The following is a 27854-nucleotide window of genomic DNA, read 5'->3' as shown; positions in this document are numbered from 1 at the left end:
CCTTTCTTTACTTCCTTCCTTCCTCCTTCCCTTCCTCCCTCCCTCCCTCGGATCTCTGATGTTCTAGTGATGCTGAAGCTGGGTGACATGTATTTTTTTTCTGGTTAGTATTTTTAGGGGTTTATTGGGTCTTTTCGATGGTTAGTATTTTCAGGGGGTTATTAATTAGGTCTTTTTCAAGGAACTGTATTTTGCTTTGGTTTAAGTTTCTCTTTCATGGGGCGGGGGGAGTTTGCTTTTTAAATGCAAAGCTCTTCAGCAGTGATTCTTAACCTTGGCTGCCAGTCCAGGGTCTCCCATGTCACATTAAAACAACAGCAGCTGACCTTCAACCCTGCAGATCCTGACTTGTGGGATTTGGGCTGGTACCCATTGCTTGTGCTTAGAAGGGCATCACAGGTGATTCTGATGTACAGGCACACCTGAGAGTCTCTCCTTCAGAGAACATCTGTGCCTGCTAAGGAAGTGGCTTTTACGGTCTCTCCCACACCCCAAATTCTTGGGCCTTACAAAATTAGGTTCTAGAACCTCCTTCAGTGAGAGTTCACAGGATTTCATGTTTTCTGGATTAATGTATTTTGGCATTCCTCATGTTGCACATTCCTCAGGTTGAACTCAACTTTGACAGAGATATCGAAAAATACGTTTCTTATAATCCACCTTCCTTTTAATTCCCATAAACACACCAGTTCCCTAAAGTTTGCTCATAGGCTCAACTTCTCAGCTATTTGGTCATTACAGTACTTTTTTCTGAACCTTGAAAAAGTTTTCCACATTCTTTCTAAGTTGTTGGACAGTAAACCGAACTATTAATATACTGCAAGGCAAGAGCAGAACTGGCTTAAGAGAGATTTTGGGGACCTTTTCCATGTCTTCGTCATCTCAGCACTCTGGCTTGCGGCACTGCCCACCAGCTTGTTGGCTGCTTATGGTGACCCCTCAACCTCCCGTGCACCATTGATAGGCAGGGGAATGGTCTTCCAGGGAAGACACCTGGCCGCTCCCCTTCTCAAAGAGAAGATCATAAGCCTGATTGCTCCTGTTTCATCAGGTGGATGAGAAACTGATGATAAGCAATGAATAGGAATATTAACTTGGAAGTAGAAACAGAGGCTAGACCTCCCAAAGAATGTAGGCGTTGGCATGAAAGTGGTGCCCAGGAACCACCAGTAGTGAGTCTTCAAGATTAAACGTATGCTAGCCCCATTGCTAAAGCACAGACACGGAAGGGTGGCCTGTTTTCTGTCTAGAGTCCTGATGGTGGGCTAGACGTGTCTCTGCATGCCAAAGTCGGTCTTTGTGAGTTAGCATTCAGATTTCAATAGTCAGGACAGAATTCCCAGTGATGACCTGAAAGTAGCATGGTCATTCCACTACGTCATCCTGACTGTCCCTGCGTAAGGGACAGCCAGATCTCCTCCATGGGTTGACCGGGTCTCCAGCTTTCCTGACTCACAAATCACTGCTGAATCAGTGTCTCTTCTAAGAAGATGTGGAAAGAATACTGACGCTGGAATCTGCCACACCTGATTTCAAATACTGGCTGAACATGTTTTCCTGGTCTGTGAAACAGGAAAATACTTACCTCGTAGTTAGTGTTTTAAGGGTCAAGGACAAAACAGCTGTAGCAATGACTCAGCGTGAGCAGAGCCCTCGGTGCAGTTTTCATGGGGAAACTTGTCGTGGGATGAGAATTTCAAGGGCTGGCCTGACCTGTGCAGGGTTCACAGCTCGGTTCTAAATAACTAGAGCACCGGTAAATATCCAGAGGGCTGGGGGTCTCTGGCAAGTGGAAGTGTTCATATTGGCCAGTCTGACTGGCAGAGAGAAATGCTGAAGGAATCAGAGCACATGCCGGATAGAAACATCACAGCATCTTCTACCTGATGCTTCTCCTGTTTTAGATACATTTTCCTCTTTAATCGTGTTATCGAAAGGCTTGAGCTTGATAAGGTACAAGGAGTCAATAGTTTTCTTTTTGTTTCTGAGGCCAGCATCCAGTATGATACTACGGATCCCTTTTTCCTGCCCCGACAGCATCCCAGGAAGATGGCAGAGCTGGACTGTCACGTGGAAGCATTAAAACAAAGATTTGCATGTACTGCAGAGTCTGGACCAATCTAGACCAGTTCGGTCGTTCGTTTTTTGAGTGCTTCTCCTCTGTGGTCAACTCCTGGCTCCGCTAGAGCCTGGGGGCAGGGGGAGACTTTGTAATACTCTCTCGGTTCTCAAATGCCCTTTGTTAGGTCAGGAATGCAATTATTAGCTCTTGTGTGAGGTATCTTATGTGTTCTCCAGACAACCCTGTAGAAAACCTCTGCACTGTCCTTTGATGTGGCTTTTGGACTTTTCTCTTACAGACTTCTAAGCTCTTGGTTAAGTCATTCACCCCTCCCAGCAGTGCTCTGGGACAGTGTCACCCAGACTACTTCCCCTGAGTCCACTTGGGCTGTGGAAAGCTCACCACCCCACCCCACAAAGGCCAAGTGCGGCTGCTGCCGTCATGCCCCACTCCAGCCAGGCTGCTGTTTCAGACCGCCTCACTGGGGACCAGGCACCCTTCTCTGTGCTTCTGCAACACAGGTCTGGTTTTCTCGAGAACTTTCTTCGGCATCATGCTGAGGGCGGCAGGCGTAGGCCCACGGAGCTTAGCAGGAGTGGGTTGGGAGTGTTTTGGATTCTGTCTGCCCTGCTAGACTCCCATCTCTGCGCGGTCCTCCTGAGGTCCATCTCCACCCTGTTCTCACACGGAGGGGTTGAGAACATCACCACCCAACTGTTAGCAGTTTCCATCCAAGAATCCATCTGTGCTTCACTTATGTAGGCTGTTGAGTGTGGCGCTGGCCAGCTTGCCCCCTTCTTAGAAGCAGTGTATTGAGCCCCTCTCTTTAGAACAGGGGGCACATAGCACCCATGGGACTTGACTTTGAGGCTTTGTTAAAAATTCTGAGCAACAGAGACGTCCAACCTACATTCTACAAATGTGGGTGAAATAGCAAGAATGGCTTAAAAAACAAACCCATCAATCAGTAGAGTGGAAAGGGACCTCCAGCTTCTTTGGTTCTATGTTTGAGGGCAGTGACTACAAACATTTTCCTAACTCTGAGTGTCTTTTTGTCCTAATCCTGGCTGCTAAGACACATCTCCTGTGCAGAAGCTCATGAAACTATTTCTGACTTCTCTTCCATCCCCAATTGTGTCTAACCCACAATTGGCTTTCCTTAGGACTTTTTCTCTAGATCTAGTCTTGGAGGCTCAGAAGGGTAACAGATGAGTATTTTAATAGGGACCTTCTGGAATGCCTTATCTGCTAACGGGGAGGTTCTCAGACCCAAAGGCAGGCTGGTGGAGAAGATGGCGCTGAGGCACATCGAATTCTGACATCACATTTGGTGAGTCCCTGGGTTTCTTTCTTGCAGTGTGTGCACATAATAAAAGCTTTTGACTTGAAATTCTGATTGACTGATGTTCTTTGCTGTTTCTGATACACATGACAACACACCTCTCCATGTGTAACCACAGTAAAGAAGTGTTTTTCATGTTAGGATAATTTGCTGCAAGTCTACGTGAGAAAGGGCTGAGTTGAAGCCAAGACTTAATTAGTTCTATTTTTATTTCTCATTATTTCCCCTACAAAGCAGGTAAATGAAAACAGAGGCAGTTTTAAGGGAAAAGCATCTTCTTCCTCTAAAAATGGACCACATTCCTGTCTGGGAGTGACATGCTGTTGACTATTTGGAAATCAATCAACAATCCTCATCCCCATTAAAACACATGCTGCTGTGTCCTTTATAGGGGAAGTTAGGAAGACAAAATATTTTCTTAACAAATATTTAGTTTGTGTTCTCTCCTTTTTTTTTCTTTTTGCAGTGGAAGCCACGATCACATGCTGGTGACAAATCTCCCATTGCACCTGCACACATGGCATTAGGACAAAGGCTGGGAGTCACCAGCAGCGACAGGTGAACCACCTGGCAGTAAAAACCCTGTGTTTAGGTCTCAACAAAAGTACAAAGGACAAGATTTTTCCTTGTAGTTCTTTGGTTTTTCCTTCTGCTTCATTGCTAATTTTTCCTTTGGTCTGATGGATTGTCCCAGCAACCCATCTTCAGGAAGCAACAGGATGGGGCGAAGAAAGACTACCCTGAGGTCAAAGTCCTGACCAGCTATTACTCGCCACGGCACGTTGCCTAAATTTTCTGGATCTCAGTTTCCTCATTAGCAAACCAAATAATATCCGCTCTCCCAATCTCCAAAAAAAAAAAAAAAAAAAAAAAAACCCTCTCAAGGTGTGTTTAATAATACTACTAAGATATGTGGGAGTGTTTTGTAAACTCTTAATCCCTACACAACCGTGTGATCGGGAAACGGGGGGGGGGCAGTGAGGTGTTAGAGGAGGGGGAGCACGTACAGCTGCGGTCACCTGGGGGTTGAGTTCTGACTCCTGGCCACATGGTTGGCTTCCTGTGGTCCTGAAGACAGAGACGGTGTCCATTATATGACCTGTAGGCTCGACAAGGTCTGGCTCCTTCCTACCTCACTAGGCTTGCCTTCTACATTTTTCTCTCTCCATCCAGAACTGCTATCCATCCTCAGATTTTACCCAATTATCCTTTCTTTAGCGTATCCATCTAGGACTCCCCTGTGACTAGGTTACAATTTCTCCTATTGCATGATCTTATAGAAGCATGTGCCTTTCCAAATTTGTAAGGGTTGTCTTGGTTACAATTTCCCTTTATTTAAGTGATTTCACATTATTATTTGTCTCTCCAATTTGCCTGTACAAGAGGCAGGGATAAATTTTGTCTTTTACCATTTTACCCCTGGTTCCCAGCACAATGCAGAGCATATGGTAGGTGCTCCGTTCATATTTGTTAAATGAATGAATAAATGACCAGATGGGCGAATGAAGAGGTGGGTCCATCTTGTCCACCCTGTGAAGATCCAAAGTTAACTCCTGGATATTGGAGCCTCACCCCTGAGAAGGAGTAGTTAATGAAATCGGCATCGGAACCATAGGAAGCCAGAATGCAACTGGTGCAAACTGCCCTTTTATGTGCAGACATTTATTTACCGAGGAGTCATTTGGATGTGTGGACAACAAGGGGACATTCACACAAGGACATGCATAGAAGGGAAAGGAACTTTCTGGAGAAAGCATGACTCCCAGAGAGCACCTCACTCTGGGTAAGAAGGTAAAAGCTGACAATCATTAAGGAGGGCCCTTTTCAGAGTGAGCAGTGGGTGTCCTGTGTTAGAGAGGAATCACTGGGTTCTACTCCCAAAGACAAGACGACACTGTATGTTAACTAACTTGAAAATAAATGTTAAAAAAATAATAAAAAGTTGCTGGAGATGAAGTTGCACCTGGGCAGACTCATTTCCTCAGGAAAACAAACCAACGAACCCATGTTATTTTTCTGAGGAGGGGCTGTCCTGGGCTACGCCGGCAAACTTGTTTATACTTGTGTTGGGGTGTGTATGTGTGTGTTCTTGCTTGAGCAGCGGCTATCAAGAGTCCAGGGCCATTTTATCGAGAATGAGAGGCATCTGAGCACAAGCAGCGCAGCCTCAGAGCTGAGCAGGCAAAGCACAGCACCAGTGTGGTGGGGAGAGGGGGCTCAGGTCCGCAAGCAATCCAGCACGCCTGGGTACTTGGGGAAGTGGCCTGTTTGAGGACATAGGGAGCAAGCACCTTTGCTTATTCTCCTGCAGGAATCGTGGATTCTTTTGACTGAGTAAGGGAGCGGGGGTGGGGTGGGGGTGCAGATGGCAGTGGGAGGAACAGCTGAAGGGTGCTTTCAACCAAGAGAAAGGTGTATGGGTAAGCCTGAGGCTCTTCCTTGAGGACTTGCCCGAATGCCTGAGGAAGACCTGGGCTGGGGTATCAGGCTGAGCGCCTGCCAGTGCAGGTGGGAAAAGCAAAGTAACTCAGGTCATTGTTGTGAAGGGGACTTTATTTGTAGCCACAGCCTGGGTAGCTCGGCTGACATTTGGGTTCCATTTTAAAGGATTTATAACACGATTTTGCATACAGTGGAAGTAGAAGACATTGCTGAGAAGCTGATAATTCTGTCCACGTACATGCCCACATTGGGTGGATCTTGGGCACGTCCACTGTGGGGCTAATCAGTTTGCCCTGGTTTGCCTGGGCCTTCCCTAGCTTTAGCACTGAAAGTGCCCAGTTCTGGGCAAACCACAATGGTTGTTCACCCAACTACTCATTCACACTATTTCTTAACTTCACGCTGGGAATACAGAGCTGACCACTCACACCCCTCAAAATATAGCAGAAACAAGAATATGTCTTCTCTCTGGGTTATTAAGAATCTATAAAACTGGGGTGTCAGTCGGTTAAGTGTCCGACTTTGGCTCAGGTCATGATCTCATAGTTCGTGGGGTCGAGCCCCGCCATCAGGCTTCTTCGCTGACAGTGTGGAGCCTGCTTAGGATTCTCTCTCTGCCACTCCCTAGCTCGTGAACTCTCTCTCTCTCTCAAAATAAATAAACTTAAAAAAAAAAAAAGAGTCTACAAAGCCACAAAGATGTATTGTGAGGCTCCCCTTCAAATCGTGTACTGGAGGCAGAAAATGAGCACAAGGGAGCTTCCTACTTTAAGGGGCTCTCCTGGGCCAATAATTCCTTTCCATTTGCCAGGGCATATTCTCCAGCAATTCTGTTTATATCTACAGTGGCTATTGACACTAGATTTTCTATGATGGAGGCAATTTTGCAATATATTTTCCTTAGTAATGAATCAAGTACATAATTAATATTATGAGTTTAAAAGCCTATGATACAAGTAAAGTCTAAATCAGAAACATGCTTGCTAGAAACTCTGCTTTTATTTTTCATTCTCAAATGAGGGTCGCCATATCACCATGATGGTCAAATCCTTACCAAGTGAGACAGTGACTAACACCCCCAAATGAGGCAAATATTGAGAGGGTGGTAAAGAATAAGGAAGGGAAAAGATTCTACTGACATTCCTTTATTCCGGAGATTCCTTGGCAGAAGCAGGTCCTAGACGAACAGGTTCCTAGGTCTTGGTGTTAGATAGAAGGAGTCATTGGATTCATCCGCTGGGGCACAGAATGGTGGGGCTGTAGTGCCAGCCATCCGGAGAGAGGGCACATCTTCTTTTCCCAGACAGGCTGAGAAGATGAGGAGTAACCCACCAAGGGCCAGGAAAACCCCGGCAGCCCAGCCCAGGTAGAGGGCATCTCCAAACTCCCAGCGAGGCATGATCTCAGGGACGCTGTTATCCCAGAAGTCTTGGATCGTGGCGTGGGCGACCCAGGAGACTGGAAAGAGGGTAGCAGCTGAAGCTGATACTTCCAAAGTCCCTCCCAGGAGGCAAAGCCGCCTCTTAAATACCCATCTGATCCTGTGAAACTGGAAGCATTCGGACCCACAGCCAGAGAGCAGGAGCCCCAGCAAGCCCAGCCCGTGGGAGGCTACCATGAGGATGCGGGATGCCTGCAGCTCCCGGGGCAGAGTCAAGAAGGACTCCAAGGCCTTGCACACGGCAACTTCCTCCTGATTCACGCAGACCTCCCAAAGCCCCATGACCCAGGTCTCCATTTCGTTCAGTTCCAGATTGAGAGTCTTCCACTGGGGCAGGATGGTGGTGACACAGGAGCAGACCCAGCCAAGGAGAGAGAGGAGCAGTCCCCCAAGCTGGGCTTTCCCGTGCAAGCTCCAGGCCATAGCTGCTCCCACCTCGGAGGCAGAAAGTGAAGGACAGGTGGCTGGGTGACTGGTTAGCAGGCAGCACTCTGGGGGAGACCCAGTGGAAGGTCTCTGACATTCGGAGGGGGCTCTTGTTTCAGTTTGTAGGCAGCAGCTGAGGCAGGTGCCAGGAGCTTGGCAACATTGGGTTTAGGGGGTGTGTCCAAGATCGGGTGTGGGCATGGGTTCTGGGGGAGGGTCCCATGAGAGGCAAAAGAAAGCTAGAGAGTAAGCCATCAGGATCGATTTGACCAGTAAGTTCACAAACTTGAAGTTAAAAATCACTCCCCAGGTCCGAGAGGATGAGAATGGTGTTTTGGCAATATACACTGAGAAGATCTTTCTGGAGGGCAACATGACTTCACATTCCATACTTTTTTTTTTTTGAGAGTGAGAGAGAGCAAGTGAGAGAGAGGGCAGAGTGAGTGAGACATAAAGAGTGAGAGAGAGAGAGAGAGAGAGAGAGAGAAGTGGGGCTCACCCAAAGCAGAGTTCAAGTTCACCCTAAATAGGACTCGAACTCATGAACCGTGAGATCGTTACCCGTGAGATCATGACCTGAACCGAAGTCAGATGCTTAAAGAATGAGACACCCAGGCCCCCGGAATCTCATACTTTTAAATACACACATACTTTGACCCAGCACCTTACCTCCAGGAACTTACCCCAAATTATTGTGAATATATACAAAGATTTATAAAAACGTCCACTGACACATCATTAATGATTGCACGCTTCGATTAGCACTAGGTAGCGGTTAGAAAGTGATGTAGAAGAAATGTCAATGACATGGAGAATATTTTTGATTCATCGTTAAGAAAGGCCAGCACGTGACCAGTTTTTAGTTTCCTGTTTGTGCTTGTCTGTGTGTTTTATGCATTTGATAAGTTTCCCCTGTAATATTTTTGTAAGCAGAAAAAAATGGAACATGCCCCATCCAAGGAGTCTGTGCAGACGCAGAACATACTGAGGGGGAAGCGCTCTCTTCCCAGTCTACTGCTGAACGGCACCAGCTAGAACGGGTGGTGGTCTTGGCAGCGTCCATGGTCCTATTTGCTGCTGCGAAGAGGCCAGTTCTGACAGAAAAGGAGGTAATTTGCATTTACTGAGGATGGCTACGTGCCAGTCTGTTGACGAGATACTTTATCCTTATTTAATTTTCACACCACCACGGAGAGATACATGGTAGGTAACTTGCCAAGGCCCCCCAGCTGGTAAGCAACAGACCCAGCTCCTGAGCCAGGGGGCTCAGAGGGTGACACTTCAGGTTCCCGTCTCCAGGCTGCAAGTGTGACTCCTCCTGCGCTGTGATACACTGGTGACACAGCCTGTGGGGTGGGGGGTTAATCTGTATGGCAACACCCAGAAAAAAAATTGGGATTTCTTTTTTTTTTTTTAAGTTTACTTATTTATTTTGAGAGAGACAGAGACAGAGTGAGTGGGGGAGGGGCAGAGAGGGAGAGAGAGAAAATCCCAAGCAGGCTCCGTGCTGTCAGTGCAGAGCCTGGCACAGGGCTTGAACCCACAAACTGAGATCATGACCTGAGCCCAAACCAAGAGTCGGATGCTTAACCAACTGAGCCACCCAGGTGCCCCGAAAATTGGGATTTCTTATAATGAAGACATAAGTGTTGACCAATGTATTTCCCTATTCATATTTTAACCCACTGATCGCCCTGTGGTGCACTAGGAAGCAGAGGTGTTGCCTGGGTGCGGGGGGAGCAGGGGTGAGGACCTAAGGAAGCACCTCCTTGACTTTACCTGAAAGATGTCTCAGTACAGTCTGACCGGATTACCAGCGGCGTGGGGGCGGAGGGAGGTGAGCAGAACCATCCTGAAGGCTCTCTTTTTCTTTCATGGTTTGTTATAGAAAATGTCAAACACATACAAAAGTAGAGCAGATGGGTAAGAGATTTCATGTCCTGCCACCCGGCTTCAGAAACGGTCCCTACACGCCAATCTTATTCTATCCATACCCGCGTGCACCATCCACATCCCTCCCTTCACCGTTTTGAAGCCAATGGGGTGCTGTTTCAAGTCGCAGGCTCCTTCTGCTGCTTTGGTAACGACCGCATGTTCTAATCAACACAATGGCAAAATATTATGCATCCCAGGAAACGCTGCCTGCTTGTGCTATGTTCATCCAGATTTGTGTCTGATGTTTCGCTTCTTGACCACAGGCCTGCCCCACGTTGTATAAGCTCTGACGGCACAGGAGGGATTCTCTCGGACGCTGCTCCTTCTTTCTTTGCCTTTTCCTCAGAGCCCTTGCGTGATGATTTGTGAAAATCTGCGACTTGGGAGGGGCGCCTGGGTGGCTTAGTCGGTTAAGCGTCCGACTTTCGCTGAGGTCATGATCTCGCGGTTCATGGGTTCGAGCCCCGCGTCGGGCTCTGTGCTGACTGCCAGCTCAGAGCCTGGAGCCTATTTCAGAGTCTGTGTCTCCCTCTCTCTCTGACCCTCCCCTGCTCACGCTGTCTCTCTCTCTCTCTCTCTCCTAGAAATAAAATAAAAATTAAAAAAAAAAATCTGCGACTTGGGAGACACGTAAACCATGGTAGGTGTGAACCAGGTAGGAGGTCAGGTTGGTGAGGCAAAACACCATTCGTGTTATTCATTTCTTTTTACTTATGCAAATATTCACTCATGCCTGCATGCATCGACTGTATAAAGCAATCCCGCTCCATTCCCTACGTTCTTTCTTCTCCTTCCTCAGCCTAACTCTGGCTCTCCCCTGAAAACTTGAGAAACGGTGTGCCACTTATCTGGTGGCCTCTCGACCCAGGTCGAGGTGGAGCTCTGCAGTGGCATTTGTGGGTATGACCCAGGGATTCGTTTCCTGGAGAAGACCCCAGAAGCTCAACCTCAAAGTGGCACCTCCTTCCATTCTCAGTTCAGATTCCTCCTTACTGTGAACCTTTCCTGGTTCGGGTAGAGCCGGGGTGCTTCTCCTCCAACATTTCCTCTACTCTGTACCTTCCTCAGAGGTGGCTTTAGCGTCAGGGCCTGTTACTTGCTCACGCCCCTTCTAAGGCCTGTACTCCGAATTTTGTATTTATTCTATATTCTTTTCCTTAAACGGCCCTCTCCATCTCAGCAACTGATAAGATCCAGGCCCCACAAAATCTGGATCAGTCCCTCATTTACCTTCAAGATGGCAATGATAATATTTCCTGGGATTCTTCATTTACACATTTTGGATTCCCAGCCTAGCCCAATGTCTGTCATACAGTAGTTGCTCAGTAAATATATAATACAAGTTTTCAGGAAGGTCATGTGCAGGTCCTTCTTTCTCACAGGACATTTCGTAGTAATAGCCTTTCGAATTCAAAGTGAGGCTCACAGGTCTACCTAACAGAAGTTGAGTTGGTTTTGTACAGAAAGATGCCTTCCGAGTATGTTAGGCTGACTTTTGTGCTTTCTGTTCAGCCTGTTTCATTTCCTTTGCTCACGTCACAGGAAGCTGCCCTTGTCTCGCTGGGATAAGCGGGTTGTCTTATAGACACTTAAAATTGACCAGGACCTTAACATCAGCATCTACTTGGGGTCAGCCTTCGCAAGGAACTATTTTAAAAAATTAAATATGACATTAAAAATGTTTTTAATGTTTATTTATGTTTAAGAGACAGAGCGAGGCAGAGCACAAGCAGGGGAGGGACAGAGAGAAGAGACACAGAATCCTAAGTACGGTCCAGGCTCCAAGCTGTCAGCCCAGAGCCCGATGCAGGGCTCAAATTCACGAAGCCCGAGATCATGACCTGAGGCAAAGTTGGATGCTTAACTGATGGAGCCACCCAGGTATCCCTAAAGATGACATTTTAATCAAAGCAGTACATGTTTATTACAGAAAAATAGGAAAACATAGCAAGATAATAAATCCCACACGTCTGCCACTAATTTGGTATACATCTTTTATCTCTGTATATTATCTGTATCTATTTATTTTAAAAAACAATCACAGTGTACAAAGTATATTGTGGACATCTTTCTGTATATAACACGGTTAAATAATGAAACAACTTTTTAAAACTTCTGATAAAGTTGATTTATTAACTTCTGATACAAAGTGTTAGTGGCGCCTGGGTGGCTCTGTCCCTTAAGCATCTGACTTTAGCTCAGGTCATGATCTTATGGTTCATAAGTTTAAGCCCTGCATCGGGGCTGCATGCTGACAGTGCAGAGGCTGCTTGATTCTCTCTCTCTGTCTCTCTCTGCCCCTCCTTCTCTCTCAAAATAAATAAACATTAAAAAAAATGTTAAGTATATTGTTCTAGTCCACACAGTACTAATGTCATTTATACTTAGGTAATATAAATAATATAAACCATATAAATATGTAATGTATTATTACGTAGATATAATACATATTTGTTACATGACGTAGTATATATGTAATATATGCACATAGATATATATGATGTAATATATGTACATAGATTGCATTGTAAACTGCAACATAAAAAGTGTGCAACTTAGCCAGACTTTTAGTTATGAGATGACGCCACTTCGTTTGCACAACTCCAGAGGGCACTACTCACATAGACTCTGACGGCCGCTGCAGTCCTTGAAAGTGGATATTCAACGAAAAAAGACGGGGCTGGGTTCGTCCGATATTCCAGCTCGTTAAGTGTCACAGGTGAGCGTTTTGAAGTTGAGAAAGGTTCATTTAGGACTGATTTTTTTTTTTAAAGTAAAAACACTTCATTTCGTCTATCGAGAAACAGGCGGGAAGAGACAAGCAGTTTGAAAACAGCTGGGGAGGGAAACGCGTCTCCCCTGGTTTGCCAGCTACGGGACACCGTGGAACTTCCACGCTAGGACTGTCGCTGTGCCTGCTGGGAGTTGTAGTGCGGCCTCGCCTTCCGAGCGGCGGTCTGGGCCGCGCGGGACTCAGTTTCCCGGCAGGCCGCGCGCCAACGCCGCCGGCGGCCGCGGGACTAGAACTGCCGCGCTGGCCCCGGGAGAGTCACCCTGTCCGCGTTGGTTGCAGAAGTGGCGATGGCTTCGTTCGTGACAGAGGTTCTGGCACACTCGGGGAGGCTGGAAAAGGAGGATCTGGGCACTCGGATCAGCCGCCTGACCCGGCAGGTGGAGGAGATCAAGGTGAAGGCCCGGCGGCCGGGGACCGACTGAAAAGGGACCCGGGTCCATTTGTGGAGGGACCCGGAAAGGAGTCGGGGCTGAAGGGCAGACAGAGTGGGTACGAGCAGAGTCAGGCGGGGGTGCCGAGTGGGAAGAATGTGAAATGAGAGGGCTGGGAGTGTTTGGGTTGACGAGGGAGCTCCGGGGGGAGCCCAGACCGGGGCCGGGGCGGGGGGTTAGGTTGGGGAGGGTGGGGGCGGGGGCGGGGGATTTGGCTGAAGACTGAGAAGACCAGCCTGAGAGGTGGGACTGCAGACCCCGACGTGTCTAGGGGGGGAGCAGCTGGGAGGGACAGAAATGCGGCTGGACCCCCTCCGGGATCTGTGTTTCTCTCCACTTCCTCTTTTTTGTAGAGGTGTTGATGAATATAATAGCCTTGGGAGAATGGTACCATTCTCCTCTCTGAAATTTTTGTTGTTCAGATCTATCAACGTGTTTATTAAACTCTGTTCTTTACCCCCAAGAGCTTTGAGGCTGTTCTGAGTGTTATAGAACTTGTAAAGAGCACTTAAGTGGCCCCTGCTGTCTTGACATTGATACAGACACAAAAAGCAATAGCCATCCATCCACAGTTTTGGCTTGGTATTGCTGTCCTTACCTTTCCAGTACTTACGCACATCTCTGTTGGAATCACTTAAAATTATGTGTGCCCGCCCGTGTTAAGTCTGGATTTAAGGGAGCAAGTTTGGCACCCTGTCATAAAGGCACAAGAATAGGTTTCCCTAAGAACCCTTGATTTCATTAAAATGGCTTCCTGAATTCAAGAAGCATTCATGTTGTTCACATCTCTTCTTTTACACGGCTCTAGGGTTTTTCACCACTTTTTATATGGTGGAAAGACTATTAAGCTGCCTTAGCACGGCACCTAGGGCTCCCACCGCTCTGGATCTCACTGTCCTTTTACTAGGTTTCCTTTACCAACGTGAATCTTCCGCCAACTGACAATTACTTCTTGTGCTCCAAGCAGACCCAGTATTATTCCTGGTTCCCAGATTTTGTTTGTCATTTCTCCGTCTTTGCCTGTAGTATTTCCATCCATTTTTCACCTTCCATCTCATATGTAGTTTCCTGCGTGAAAAACATCCCCATTTTCCTCCAGCAGCGGCGATCTCTTTCTCATTTGTGTTTCCGGAGGACGTTAACTCTGTTCTTTAATTACATTTTCCTGTTCTGGTGACCTAAGTGTATAGTATCTTTCCTACTTAAAAATAAGTTATTTGTAAGCAGGCATAACTTATCTTGGTATCTTCCAAAGCATTCAGTGATTTTTTGATTGATGAACCTCAAATTAAATTAGACCTTTAAGATCAGGCCTTAAAGCTTTATAAGCAAGAAGTTAGAGATTTATAAATTGAAGTGTACAGATTATGAATTTAATTTGTCCATTTGCTTTTCTGTTAGCTATATGATTAAAGTTGGCGGCTATAGTCTGAGCTAATCTAGTTCAATATGAAAACTTAAGGCTCCCCTTTTTCTAGCATTTGTACAGCTTTTGGGCACTGGGGAATTTGGTGATTGCTGTCTTCTTGGGTCTAATAATGTTATAGGATCCTTAAGGGTGAGAGAAATGTGTTTTTCAAAGAAACCCATTGGCTCAGAGGAATAGTGAGGGCGTGTGAGTAACTGGCAGGAAGGTTCCAACATGGAGGATTCCTTATGGAAGACGAGCTGTGTATTTTTAATAGCGTTCTCCACTCCTCTCACTGTACTATTTCTGTCTTATTTTATAGGGTGAGGTGTGCACTCTGATCAGCAAGAAGTACAGCGAATTCCTGCCTAGCATGCAGAGTGCACAGGACCTGGTGACCCAAGTGGATAAGCTGTCTGAGGACATTGACCAGCTGAAATCCAGAATAGAGAGTGAGGTAAGCATAGTTTGTTATATTGGTTAGGTTTGTAGGATGGTAGTTCAGCGTCCTGGTTCCTAAGACAATTCAGTTCTGTGGATAAATTTTTAAGACCTCACTTTCCTTATTGGTAAATGGAAATTGCTGTAGATAATTTGAGGGTAACTGCCAATTTTAAAATAGAAATATTTTCTAAAACTATCACTTAAACAATTTTCATAGTAAAAATTTAAAGCTATAATAATAATGTCTTGCATTTGAATAGCACTTTATAAATGAAAAAAATAATCTCAGAATTTTATAGTCTTCAGAATGAAATAAAAACAGATAAAGCTTAAAAATGGGTCATTTGGCCTTTTCTTTTGTCTCCTTTTAGCTTAAAATGTTATCATCTCGCTCTCTTTTAATTGAACATTTTTAATTTAATTTTATTTTTTAATGCTTTTTATTTATTTTTTGAGAGAGACAGTGCAAGGAGGGGAGGGACAGAGAGAGAGGGAGAGATAGAATCTGAAACAGGCTCCAGGCTCTGAGCTAGCTATCAGCACAGAGCCCAACATGGGGCTCGAACCCACGAATCGTGAGATCATGACCTGAGCTGAAGTCGGACGCTCAACCGAGCCACCCAGGCTCCCCCCAAATTTTTCTTGTAGAGAGTGCACTCACATGTCAGTGGGGGAGAGGGTCAGAGGGAGAGAGAGAGAATCCCAAGCAGGCGCCACACGCAGTGTGGAGCCCAACACGGGGCTCAATCCCATGACCTACACAGTCCCACGGCCCTCAGGTCATAGTCAAGGGTCTGGCGCTCAACCGACTGAGCCACGGAGGCATCCCAGAATGCTCAAACCTGTTAATGGCCAGTGTTCTCTTACATCTGTAGCTAGCAGCCACACTTTTCCGGCCTCGGCATGATCTTGGTCACTTAGCTTTACCCTGTAGAATTGGCTCGATTTGCCAATTACAAACACTCTGCTTCCTGTCATAAAGCCACTTTATCTGGATGCAGAGAGAATCCTTGCCTGTCTCATAATGGGTTACTGTAGGGCCAGTGCTTGCTGTGCTGCTTCTGGAAGGTCTGGTGGGGTTTACGAATGCTCACCATGTTTGCCGGAATGCTGTCATCCCAAAAGAGGAAAGCCGGTCTGCAAACAAAAATAGCCACTTTATAATTTTAAAAGCATTTGTCCACGTATATTATTTCACCAGAATTTTTTCCCCTGTCTTTTAGTTTTAGGAAACATAGTCATTTGAGGGAAGGAAAGCTGTCCCTAGAGGTTTTAACAGGTGTGAGTTAGAGGCCTTCTACATCTATTGCCAAATTGTTGGGCAGGGCTCGTCGATACCCCAGATTAAGCTGGTGAAGTGTTTTCAAGGTATCAAGGAAAGACACCCAGGTCTATTCTCTATATGATAGTTACTGAAGAGGGAGAGTGAGCAGAAGTGTTTTTCAGAAGTTCTGTAGAAAATTTTAATCACAAACGGGAAAACTGCTGGTTACCTAGAAACTCTGTTTTACAGCCAGTTCATCGATCATGATGATTAGAGGTTTTAGTAAGCATAAATCTGTTACTCTACAACTCTGTCGCAGTTCAAGTAATAGTTTCAAGGTGTATTTGTAATTAGTTGATTGATCAGTGAGTCAATGGCGCGGTCTTAGACTGCACTCTTACGGATGCAGTGTCTGGAACAGGAGGGTCATGGACTGTCCGTATGCTTGGCCAGCCAGATTGTGGTTGGTGGGATTTATTCAGTTCTGGTTATTGTATTTTGAAAGGTGCTCAGTCTGCATGAGAAGGTCCATGCTTAAACGTTGTATCGTCAGAAGGACATTGAAAGAAACTAAGGTAGACTAGGTAGATATGAACAGAGATTTATTCAGTCATTGGTATATTTATTGAGCCATCTGCAAGGTGTGAAATACTGTGGTCGCTGCTGAACAAGACAGTTTTTTATTTCAGTACGCGAATCTCCTGGCTAATGTAGATGACTAAAGTAGTATGATACACGTTAAGTAGAAATAATTCACTTAGGGAAATACAGCCCATCTTGGCTTCTCGTAGGAAATAGTATCAGACCCAAACCTGCAGTGCTTGGTAGTGAGACAGAGGGAAGGAGTGTTTGAGGTGGACACAGGAAGCAGCGTTGCAGAAGCATGGATGTCACGGAGAGGTGTCGCTTTGGGAGGGCTCTGGCGATTCCACATGGCCCATGTCTAGACACTGTGGTGGGAAGGGACACAAGATGAGAAGAGCAAGGTAAGCAAGGACCTTGTATATCAGGTTAAGCGCTATGGACATTATCTTGATGGCACTGTGGAAGCCATGGAGGATTTTAAGCAGAGTAATGACATCGGGTTTGGATTTTAGGAATCCCATTCTGCTTGCAGTTTGAAGAAAGGACTTGAGGAAAATGAGAGTGACAAATGAGAAGGCTGTTAAAGCATTAGGGGGAGTTAAGCTAATCAGGGAGAAAGGTCAGTGGTGGCAGTGAAGGAGAAGAGGATGAGGATGAATCCTGGTGACATTTAACAGATAGGACATTTGGGACGTGACGTGAGGAGTGAAAGAGGGAGGAGTCAACGATAGTGGAGGTCATTGACATGTCCTTCACTGCAGTAGAGGATCTAGAGACGGAGTGGGTTTTGTGGCAGCCTGCGGGACATCCAGACAGAGCTGCACAGTTAGAGCGTATTAAGGCGAAGGCTTGACTTCTAAAAGAAATGAAAAGAGAGAGACAGACCTTGAAATGCAGTGGCTCCAATGGCTCTTTAATTGTAGGAGTTTAGGCTATACAGTCAAGAACTGTGAGGGGGGCTCAGATTTTAATCTACATGCACACTAGCTGGCCAGCCCCCCACAAGTTTTCATGGATGTTGTTAGAAGACGTGAGGCTCCTTGGGTGAGAGGTAAAAGACAGTGTATTACTCAGAGCAGCAGGCCGATTGTTAAGAGCCAAGAGAGGGCACGGAGGAGGCACATGTGTTTTCTTGACTCAGACTTGGAAATGGTGCACATCACTTCTGCCTCAGTTTCATTGGTGAGACCTCAGACATGGGGTCACACTCCGTTGCGAGAAGCTAGAATGTGTAGTCTCATGGAGTAGCCAGGTGCTCTTGCTGTGGGAGAGTGGGGAAGTGGATTTTAGATGCCACCCGTCCGTATACAAGTTTGGAGGTTAGAAAGGTGATGTGGACTTGAGGTAGGAGTCCTTAGACATTGAAGCCATGGGAAGGCATGAGATTGCCCAGAGAGAGAGCAGAGAGCACGGTTTCTCAACCTCAGCCCAGTTGATATGTGGGGCTGGATAGTTCTTTGGTGTGGCAGGCTGTCCTGTGCATTGTTGGGTATTTGGCAGTATCCCCGGCCTCTACTCACCAGATGCCAGTAGAACTCCCTCAATTGTGACAACCCAAAATATCTCTAGACATTGTCAAATGTCCCTGAATGGGAGTCGGGCAAAAAAAAAAAAAAAAAAAGATTATTATTTGAGAACCATTGGTTCAGAGTAGGAAGAAGGCCAGGGAAAGAGGAGTATCAATATGTGTGAAGTAGTCAGAGGGAAAATGTTCCCCAAAGAAAATGAATGGCCAGAGAACTCAAGAGAAAAGTCAGTGGAGAGTAATTTCAGGGAATTAAGGGAAAGAAGTAACTGTACTGACAGATAGTTAAACACTGATGATGTGTGCTTTGGATTTAGCAACAAGGAGTTGACTGGTGTTTGGGACACTATTTTGGAATAGTTTCGAATAGATCTGGATGGAAACCAGATCTCAGTGCGTTACAGAATGAATGAGAGGCGGGAAAGTAGAGGCCATGCGTATGGCTCACTCTTGAAAGAAGTTTGGTTTTATGAGAGGGAGAAGACAAATAAGGCAGCTACTGAGAAATGTAGGTGGTTGCCAAGGTGGAGGAAATTTTTCTCAAAGATGGGGGAAATTTCAGCATATTTCAACCTGAAGGAAGGAGGCTTGCACTTATGGGTATTCAGCCAATGTATATTTCATAAATGAAGAATGAACTAGGAAGAGGTAAAGGTACCGAAGGGAGGAAATCATTGATAGTGCAAAGGCCCTGAAAAGGCGGGACAGGGTGAGAGGTGGATTCTGATTCAACACAAAATCCTTCCACTAGAGCCGTCAGCTGTGGAATGAGTCGTCACCTGGCAGCGGGGGGGGGGGGGGGGGGGGGGAGGGGTGTCAACAGGGGTCCCCCTCTAGTCATCCAGGTGGATGAGCTCTCTGATGAAAAATACTGCTTAACTTAAGGATAGCTTCCTGGTATTGCTGCAGAGGATCATGGTTTGGACTAAGCGGACCACTTAAGATCTCTTCCTAATACATTCTGTGATTTTTATTTTTATTCCCCTCTTAACCAGCATTTAAATGTCAACACAAATTATGTTCACCTAAGAAAGCTTATTGATTAGCTACAAACGTTTTATTTCTTAGAGAACGTGCAGCCTAAAAGTACTTCTCTTTGATGTGGATTAGGTCCGCCGGGATCTTCATGTGTCAACTGCTGAATTTACAGATTTGAAGCAACAGCTGGAGAGAGACTCATTAGTTCTGAATTTGCTTAAACAGCTGCAACAGGTCAGTAAAACTCAACTCACACTTTAGGGTTTCAGGGGTGAGAAGATTACTTCTCTCCAGATAGTCTCATTGTTAAACGTGTATCATCCCCTGGTTCTAAGGTATTTTTTTCATATTTTAGAAACAAAAGCACATAGACTTGAAATAATAGGAGGTGTAAAATGAAATAGCTAATAACTGTGCTTATCTTTTCAGTTTTCTTCTGCTATTGAAGACTCTAATTGTGCATTAACAGAGAAAAAGTATGTCACTGCTGCTCGGTGTCTGGAAGAGGTAATTACACACTTTCTCCACAGTTTAAGCGATTAGTTCTCTTCTTGTTTTTAGTAAATTTTGTGTTCCGTGTGTGCTTTATCATTATACAAATATATTCTAATTGCCCCGAGTCCAGATGGAATGTCTAACAATGATTCCATTTCACTGCCAGGCACAGAAATGCTTGAAGTTACTAAAATCCAGAAAATGCTTTGACTTAAGAATGTTGAAATCTCTCAGCATGGAGCTCACGATACAGAAGCAGAACATACTCTATCACCTAGGAGAAGAGTGGCAGAAGCTGATTGTCTGGAAGTTCCCACCGTCAAAAGGTGCTGCTGACCTCAGGTGGACTGCTTTGCTTCATCTGCCTGAACCCGTGTGGCCTGAATGCCTTCTAAATATCTTATGTCGGTGGATGAGGAGGTTTCATTTATCGGTCTCCCGAGTCGGCACTGCATTCTCCTATCAAGCAGATTGCTTGTTAGGACCCACTCCTCCGGGTTCCTCAAGTGTCCTCACTTCACTTCCCTTACATCCCTTTCGCTGTCCCCATCATGAGGAGGGAGCGGAGAAGATTGGGTGGGTGGCACTCCTGTGATGACGGTGTGGTACAGGGGGTCCCAGCGGTCTGAGACCTCACAGAGTGTCCCCTGTTGTAGGCGCGCCCACTCCCAGCAGCCCTCATCCCCACAGTTTACCTTGGCTAGGAAGCTTTGAAAGGCCGTTCCACTGTTTTCTTTCTTGGTGAGGAAGGAAGACAGGGGGTCAGTGGGACAGGGGTTTGGCTCAATTTTTTTCAGTCCATGGCGAAAAAATAGGGGCAAAACCATGAGATAGGGGGTGCTTTATAAGATGAAGAAATAGGATGACTTTGGCCCTGGCTTTGATTTAGGCTGTTTGGCTTTTGGCCTCTCTGCTCACTTCTAGCTGGGAGCCTTCTTGGAAGTCTTGTTTACACAAAGTAAAACCTCGAGAGGAGATGTAAAGGACATGCCATTACACCTAGTATATTTTTCTAGTACTGAATCTTGAAAATTTTAGTTTGTTTCAAGGGAAGCTTCACAGTCCCTCCCACCCCCTGTCCCATATCCACGCGGGGCCTCTAACTTTATTTTATATGTATGTGTGTACATAGACACACACAAACATACAGGTATGTATTTCATACAAACAGAATATTTCATATTTTGAAGGAAGCAATCTAGAAAATGTGGGGTTCTATTTCCTAGAAGACTGTAAAATTAAGAGGAAATAGCAGGCGTGTTAATACTTTGTTGGAATACACCCTTCTTGTTAAACTTGTTAGGCTGTTCTCTGTACTAAGAAAGAACATTAAAGAGGAGATCTTAAGTGTGACCAGGACCTCACTTTTCATTCCTTACCTTCATTCAATTCATTTTTAATAAGCATTTGTTAGGCACATCATGTTGCTTATGCACTTAGTTTGAATATATCAAAAACAGTCATTTCCTGTTTTAAAGTGATGCCAAGGACATGGAGTGTCATAATTAAAATTTGGTCACAGGGGCGCCTGGGTGGCTCAGTCGGTTAAGCGTCCGACTTCGGCTCAGGTCATGATCTCACAGTTCATGAGTTCGAGCCCCACATCAGGCTCTATGCTGCCGTCATGGAGCCTGGAGCCTGCTTCGAGTTCTGTGTACCCCCCTCTCTCTGCCCCTCCCCCGCTCATGCTCTGTCTCTGTCTCTCCCTCAAAAAAAAACATTAAACAAAATAAAATTTGGTTACATTAGAAGTGTATTCTCATAAAACCACACACTGAGGGATCTCAGTAGAGAATGAGCTCTGAGGAGTGGAAGTGGGAATGTCTTGTATTACTGAGACAGCTGATGTTTTCCCCCTTTCTCTTAGATACCAGCAACGTGGAATCTTGTCTACAGACAGAACTTCATTTATGCATTGAACAATCTCAGAAAGAAGAGAAGACCCCTGGGCCGCCAATCAGTTCGGTGCTCTTGGCATTTTCTATTCTTGGGGAGCTACAAACGAAGCTTAAATCATTTGGTAAGGCATACCATGAGATCCCGGAAGGCTCAAGCGTTCAAGGACTGGCAGAGAAGTCCACAAAATAGTCTCTCCATAATATTGATGATGGATCTAGGGTTTGGCCTCATGGTTCATCAAATGGAATTCTCATAAAAATTACCCTTTTCCTTAAAGGCTTGGCTCCTTTCTTGTCTTTCCTTTTTTGCTTTTTTGTAAACAAGCTCTTGGCTTTTTATTTTACTGGACTTTTTTGAACAAATAAAGAACCCGAGGACAGTCTGGGAACCTTCCGCGGTAAAACCTGCAGTACGTAACAAGTGGTGTGTGATTTCACAGCATGTGTATTTTTATTGTTAGGTTCAAAGAGCTTTTTTGGTGGTGTGACATGCTTGCTTTTTAAAAGTTTCTTCCAGTGATTTCTGATGAGCGTTCATACAATTTTTCAGGTCAGATGCTGCTGAAGTATATCCTCAGGCCGCTGGCATCTTGCCCATCCCTTGATGCTGTGGTGGAAAGCCAGCCTCACATCATTGTTATTCGTTTTGAGTCTGTGATGACTGACTTGGAACATCCGTCACCTTCTGAAGTTTTTGCAAAGATCAGACTAGTACTGGAAGTGTTCCAGAAACACCTTCTCGGTATGTGCCCACATGGCAGCGCGCTCACATTTTTATGTTTGGGAAAAGTCAGTATTGGTTTTAAAAGTAAATACTATTTTAAGGGAGACAAACATGTGCCAAGGTGAATGTGTAGAGGATTGGAGGTAAGTAAATTATGCCATAGGAGTAAAGTTATTACCTTCTTATTTCCTGCTCTGCTTTACGGCTGTGTTCCTCGCCATATGGAGAGTAGGGTCACCAGGGGTACCCCAGATTCTGTACTTGTAAGCAGTACGGTATAGTTACTTAAATTCTGGGATATGCTTCTCCCACTAGACTTGTAACATCACATTTTGGGACTCTTGCTTTAATTATCGGCGGAGCAGAGATGAACCGCGTACTGCTTTACATATTTCGTGGGAAAATCTCCATTCATCTGATAGACACAAACTAGATTTAACGTGAGAAATAAATTACATTCCATCTCAGCCGGTTGGGTAGATCTTTATATAGTCGCAATCGAGATAGCCAGTTTCTGTATTGTTCTGAACAATTATTTTTAGTTGTCATACTGTTAAAAATAAAATGTTCTTCTGGTGTATTAATACTGTTGTTTTTTAGTTATTTGCCTTACCTTCTTTTTGCTTTTCTCAGTTGTCTTGCTGAATAGTCAAATCAAACAATCTGGATGTGGACAAAATACAAAAAAAAAAATGCTGGTATTGTTTATATGCCTTCCTGGCAGTCCTTTTGTTTATTTACATAAAATAATTTCTACGTAAAGCAAGGAAGGATTTGGTTCTAGCTTCAACAGTAGCAGAGAAGAAGAAAAAGTCTTAAGACTTGTGTAACAGAAGTCCAAGGTCGATCTCTTGTTCCTACACTTAGGGAACTAACACATAGCAATAAACAAGGTTGTAAACTATCCAGGGATTGGGAAGAACCAGAGATCTCTGATGCTTGAATCTCCTCTCTAACGCTCCCATCTGTGGATCACGTCACCAGCCTGAGTGCTGGTCGTGAGAGCAAGGTCGCTTCCTCTTGATGCATTCTGTTCTGTGTCTGGGCAACTGGAGTTTTATGGAATTTTTGTTGATGTCTTAAAAATCACATCTTCAGTATCTATAGTAAATACTACTGGCAAAACCTCCATTTTGCAAATTAAATCTGTAAGGTAGTTGTTTAAAAAATGGTTCAAAATACATCACTCTGTAATGTCCGCTTCACCGATGCTGTTTCTACCGTGTGGATAGAACACATCTAACTCCTCTTACACATGATGGACTTCTAAATTCCTTACGGTAGCTGTTGTTTCCCCTGTTTCTTACCACCAATATAAACATCCTTGGGTTTTTTGAATGACATAGTTTCAGGTTCTTCTTGTTTTCATTGCTCTTCTGTGAATATATTCCATTTCTTTGGTAGTCTCACTAAACTATGGTATTCAAAACAGAACAAAGTATTGTAGGTATAGCGTAAGCCACTTCAGACTAGTTTGCGAGCATTCATGTTCTAATGCTCAGTTCCATGCTTCTGTGAATATAGCCAAAGGCTTTTTTTAAAAAATATTTTAAATTTTTATTTACATTCTAGTTAGTTAAGATACAGTGCAATGTTGGTTTCAGGAGTAGAAGTCAGTGATTCGTCACTTACATACAACACCCAGTGCTCATCGTAACAAGTGCCCTCCATAGTACCCATCACCCGTCTAGCCCATCCCCCACCCAACTGCATCCATCAACCCTCAGATTGTTCTCTCTCTTTAAGAGTCTCTTATGGTTTGTTTCCTGTCTCTTCCCACCCTGCCATATGTTCATCTGTTTTGTTTCTTAAACTCTACATGTGAGCAAAATCGTATATTTGTCTTTCTTTGACTGACTTATTTCACTTAGCGTAATACCTCCACTTCCATCCACTTTTTTGCAAACGGCAAGATTGCATTCTTTTTGATGGCTGAGTAATATTCCAGTGTATGTATACACCACATCTTCTTTATCCATTCATCAGTGGGTGGATATCTGGGCTCTCACTGTAGTTTGGCTTTTGCTGATATGCTCTTATAAACATCAGAGTGTATGTATCCCTTTGAATCTGTATTTTTGTATCCTTTGGGTAAATAGTAGTGCAATTGCTGGGTTTTAGGATAGTTCTATTTTTAACTTTTTGAGGAACCTCCATACTGTTTTCCAGACCAGCTGTACCAGTTTGCATTCCCACCAACAGTGCAAGAGGGTTCCCCTTTTTCTGCACATCCTCGCCAACATCTTTTCCTGAGTTGTTAATGTTAGCCATTCTGACAGGTGTGAGGTGGTACCTCAGTGTGGTTTTGATTTGTATTTTCCTGATGAGGAGTGATATTGAGCATTTTTTCATGTGTCAGTTAGCCATCTGAATGTCTTCTTTGGAAATATCTGTTCATGTCTTCTGCCCCTTTTTTCACTGGATTATTTGTATTTTGGGTGTTGATTTTGATTAGTTCTTTATAGATTTTGGATACTAACCTTTTATCTGGTATGTCATTTGCAAATATCTTTTCTCATCCCGTCGGTTGCCTTTTAGTTTTGTTGATTTTTTCCTTTGCTGTGCAGAAGCTTTTTATCTTTATGAGGTTCCAGTAGTTCATTTTTGCTTTTGTTTCCCTTGCCTCCAGAGATGTGTCTAGTAAGAAGTTGCTGCAGCTGAGGTCAGAGTGTTGTTGTTCGTTTTCTTCTTTAGGATTTCAGAGGTTTCCTATTTTATATTTAGATCTTTTCATCATTTTGAATTTATTTTTGTGTACGATGTAAGAAAGTGGTCCAGGTTCATTCTCTGGCATGTTGCTGTCCAGTTTTCCCAGCATCATTTGCTGAAGAGACTGTCTTTTTTCCCCTTGGATATTCTTGGATATGCTTTATCAAAGATTATTTGGGTATGCTTTTGTGGGTCTATTTCTGGGGTTCTGTATTCTGTTCAATTTATCTAAAAGAAAAAAGAAAGGACCCAAATAAAGTCATGAATGAAAAAGGAGAGATCACAGTCAACACCACAGAAAACAAACCATAAAAGAGAATATTATGAGCAATCATGTGCCAACAAGTCGGGCAATCTGGAAGAAATGGATAAATTCCTAGAAATATATAAACTACCAAAACTGAAACAGGAAGAAATAGAAAATATGAACAGATCTATAGCCAGAAAAGAAATTGAATCAGTAATCAAAAGTCTCCCAACAAACAAGAATCCAGGGCCAGATGGCTTCCCAAGGGGAAATCTGCCAAACATTTAAAGAAGAATTAATAAATACCTATTCTTTTGAAGGTGTTCCAAACAATAGAAATGGAAGGAAAACTTCCTAACTCATTCTATGAGGCCAGCATTACTTTAATTCCACAACCAAAGACCCCACTAAAAAGGAGAATTACAGACCAATTTCCTTGATGAACAGGGATGCAAAAATTCTCAAGATACTAGCAAATCAAATCCAACAATACCTTGAGATAATTACTCACCATGATCAAGTGGGATTTATTCCTGGGCTGTAGGGCTGGTTCAATATCTGCAAATCAATCAATGTGATTCATCACTTCAATAAAAGAAAGGATAAGAACCACATGATCCTCTCAATAGATGCAAAAATAATCTTAAATATATAAAATTATGTATAAGGATATTTAATATTACCTATATTACTGAAATACTGGAAAGTATTTGAGCCATACTATGGTGCATTATGCCACCATGAAAAAGAAGTGAAGGAGAACTAGATCTGTTGACTGGGGAGATGGCCATGATCTACTTTGAAGTCATAAAAAAGTTAAGTGTAAAATCTGTGACATGAACCCTTTTTGTTGTTGGCATGAATCCTATTTATAAAAAAGAAAGCAGCCCCTTGTATGAGGATTGTGTTAGTTTGCTAACAAAGTGTCACAGTCTGTGTGGCTTAAACAACAGAAATTAATTTTTTCCCAGTTTTAGAGGCTCTAAGTGCCAAGATCAAGGTATTAGCAGATTTGGTTTCTCCTGAGCCCTCTCCCCTTGCCTTGCAGACATTCTTCTCACTTGTCTGTCCTCTGTTAAGCGCACATCCCTGGTGTTTCTTCCTTATAAGGCCACTCACTGGTCATATTGGGTAAGGGCCCCTCCCTTATGACCTCATTTAACCCCAGTTACCTCTTTAAGGCCAGGCCCTGTTTCCAAAGCCAGTCATGTTGGGGGTTAAGGCTTCAACATACGAATTGTGGGGTGAGGGGGAGTAAACAATTCTATATAGTTCAGTCCATTTCAAGTGTGTGTGCATTTGGCAATTGACGTATATATGTGTGTGTGTGTATATATGATTCACATATACATGTGTTTATTTGGCAATTCATATATAAATATATATAGTAAGAATGTAAGGGAGGAAGAAGACAAGCCAAACTTAACATTGGTCAACTTGGGTGTGGAGAGAGAAGCTTGTGGGTATGGAGAGGGAAAATTTGGCTTTTTCTTTATAAACCTTAGTGGTTTTAAGCTTGTCAGAATAAGCAAGTTATGCTTTTGCCATGAGGATTTTCTAGAAAATGTCAGGTACAGATTTTTACCAAGGAGCAGAAACTCTGAACATACAAATAACTGTAGAAGAAGTTTGAAAGGCTGTTAAAGACTTGCCTCTGAAAAGGCTACCGTCAGGCACAGAAAGTTTATGGCTAAAAATTCTGTGTATGCTTCAAATTATAGATAATCCCTATGTTAATCAAGCCTTTTTGGTCAGTAGAAAAAGATGAATATGTCCTACTTAATTTTTTAAAAGCCAGCATAAACTTAATACTAAAATGTAATAATGATAGTTTACACATAGAGAAAACACTATAAAATGATTTTATTTTTGGATTATAAATGCAAACATTTGCAAAGTATATTAAGTTAAAGCCAACAATACCATTAAAAAGTTTATTCCAGGAGTGCAAAGATGTTTAGCATAAGAAATCTATCAACTAGTTTATTATGTCAGCATACTAAAAGGGATTATATCATTAGATATGGAAAATATTATGATAAAATTCAGTACCCTTTCCTAATAAAAAACTAAGTAAAATAAGAATAGAGTACTTTTAATAGTGTGAAATATTTACGATATTTGCTGAAAACGTCTCTTAATATTGTCTATTTTATTACCTTTAAAAGAAAGCAGATTTTTTTGTTTTGCTTTGTGTTAGTAAAGTGCAGTTACCATTTATTGTGAAATTTGTGATGTATTTTTCTCCAGTCTCTCTTTTTTTTCCCTTTATTGTTTCAATGATTCTACTAGCCTTTGCATCTTCACTTAATCCTGCATCGGTAGTATGCCTTGTCCATAGTTATTTTTCTTAGAAAGATAATTATATTGTAATTAAAATAGTTCTTTCGATTTAATTGCCATTTACAGTTTATATAGGTATCACTGTAACTTGTGCCGTATGCATAAGTATCAGACAAACACCACAGTGTTACATTGGTGCATAGACAAAAACGATTGTACTGGAACGAGTCTGTTTACACCGAGTGGCTTGGCAGTGTGCATGTGCAGTGCTGGAGGTGGTAGGCGTGCCCGCCACGGGCACAGCAGGTGACAGTAGCTGACGTGTGTGGTGGTTCCAGTAAAGTGACATCTCAGCAGAACCACGAAGTTGTGTTTAACAGACAGTACACTCCTTCCTTTTTTTTTTTTTTTTACCTTAAAA

At 43.8% G+C, this 27854-nt stretch overlaps 2 protein-coding genes across 2 annotated transcripts in view; one reads left to right on the top strand and one right to left on the bottom strand.

Annotated features, from left to right (window-relative positions):
• Positions 1-7023: 7023 nt before the first annotated feature.
• On the bottom strand, positions 7024-7710 carry CLDN25 (claudin 25). Its single transcript, XM_039229138.1, has one exon. It carries the CDS (start codon positions 7708-7710, stop codon positions 7024-7026), a length of 687 nt encoding a protein of 228 aa, XP_039085069.1.
• A 4941-nt stretch (positions 7711-12651) lies between these two features.
• The window catches only part of ZW10 (zw10 kinetochore protein), a 29519-nt gene continuing 14316 nt past the window's right edge, over positions 12652-27854 (top strand). Inside the window, exons 1-7 of the mRNA XM_039229220.1 lie at positions 12652-12834; positions 14604-14738; positions 19210-19311; positions 19507-19584; positions 19739-19898; positions 21440-21592; positions 22021-22212. Of these exons, the coding sequence (XP_039085151.1) occupies positions 12730-12834; positions 14604-14738; positions 19210-19311; positions 19507-19584; positions 19739-19898; positions 21440-21592; positions 22021-22212 (925 nt within the window). The 5' untranslated portion in view covers positions 12652-12729. The remainder of the gene's footprint in view (positions 12835-14603; positions 14739-19209; positions 19312-19506; positions 19585-19738; positions 19899-21439; positions 21593-22020; positions 22213-27854) is intronic.

Source organism: Hyaena hyaena, unplaced genomic scaffold, assembly GCF_003009895.1.
Source record: "Hyaena hyaena isolate Hyena2069 unplaced genomic scaffold, ASM300989v1 scaffold_36, whole genome shotgun sequence".
NCBI classification, from domain to species: Eukaryota; Metazoa; Chordata; class Mammalia; order Carnivora; family Hyaenidae; genus Hyaena; species Hyaena hyaena.
Note: the sequence above shows the minus strand (reverse complement) of the source record. Positions and strands in the feature narration are given on the sequence as shown.

Coding starts and splice junctions, on each gene's coding strand:
- CLDN25 (XM_039229138.1), bottom strand. CDS start 7,710: ATGGCCTGGAGCTTGCACGGGAAAGCCCAGCTTGGGGGACTGCTCCTC.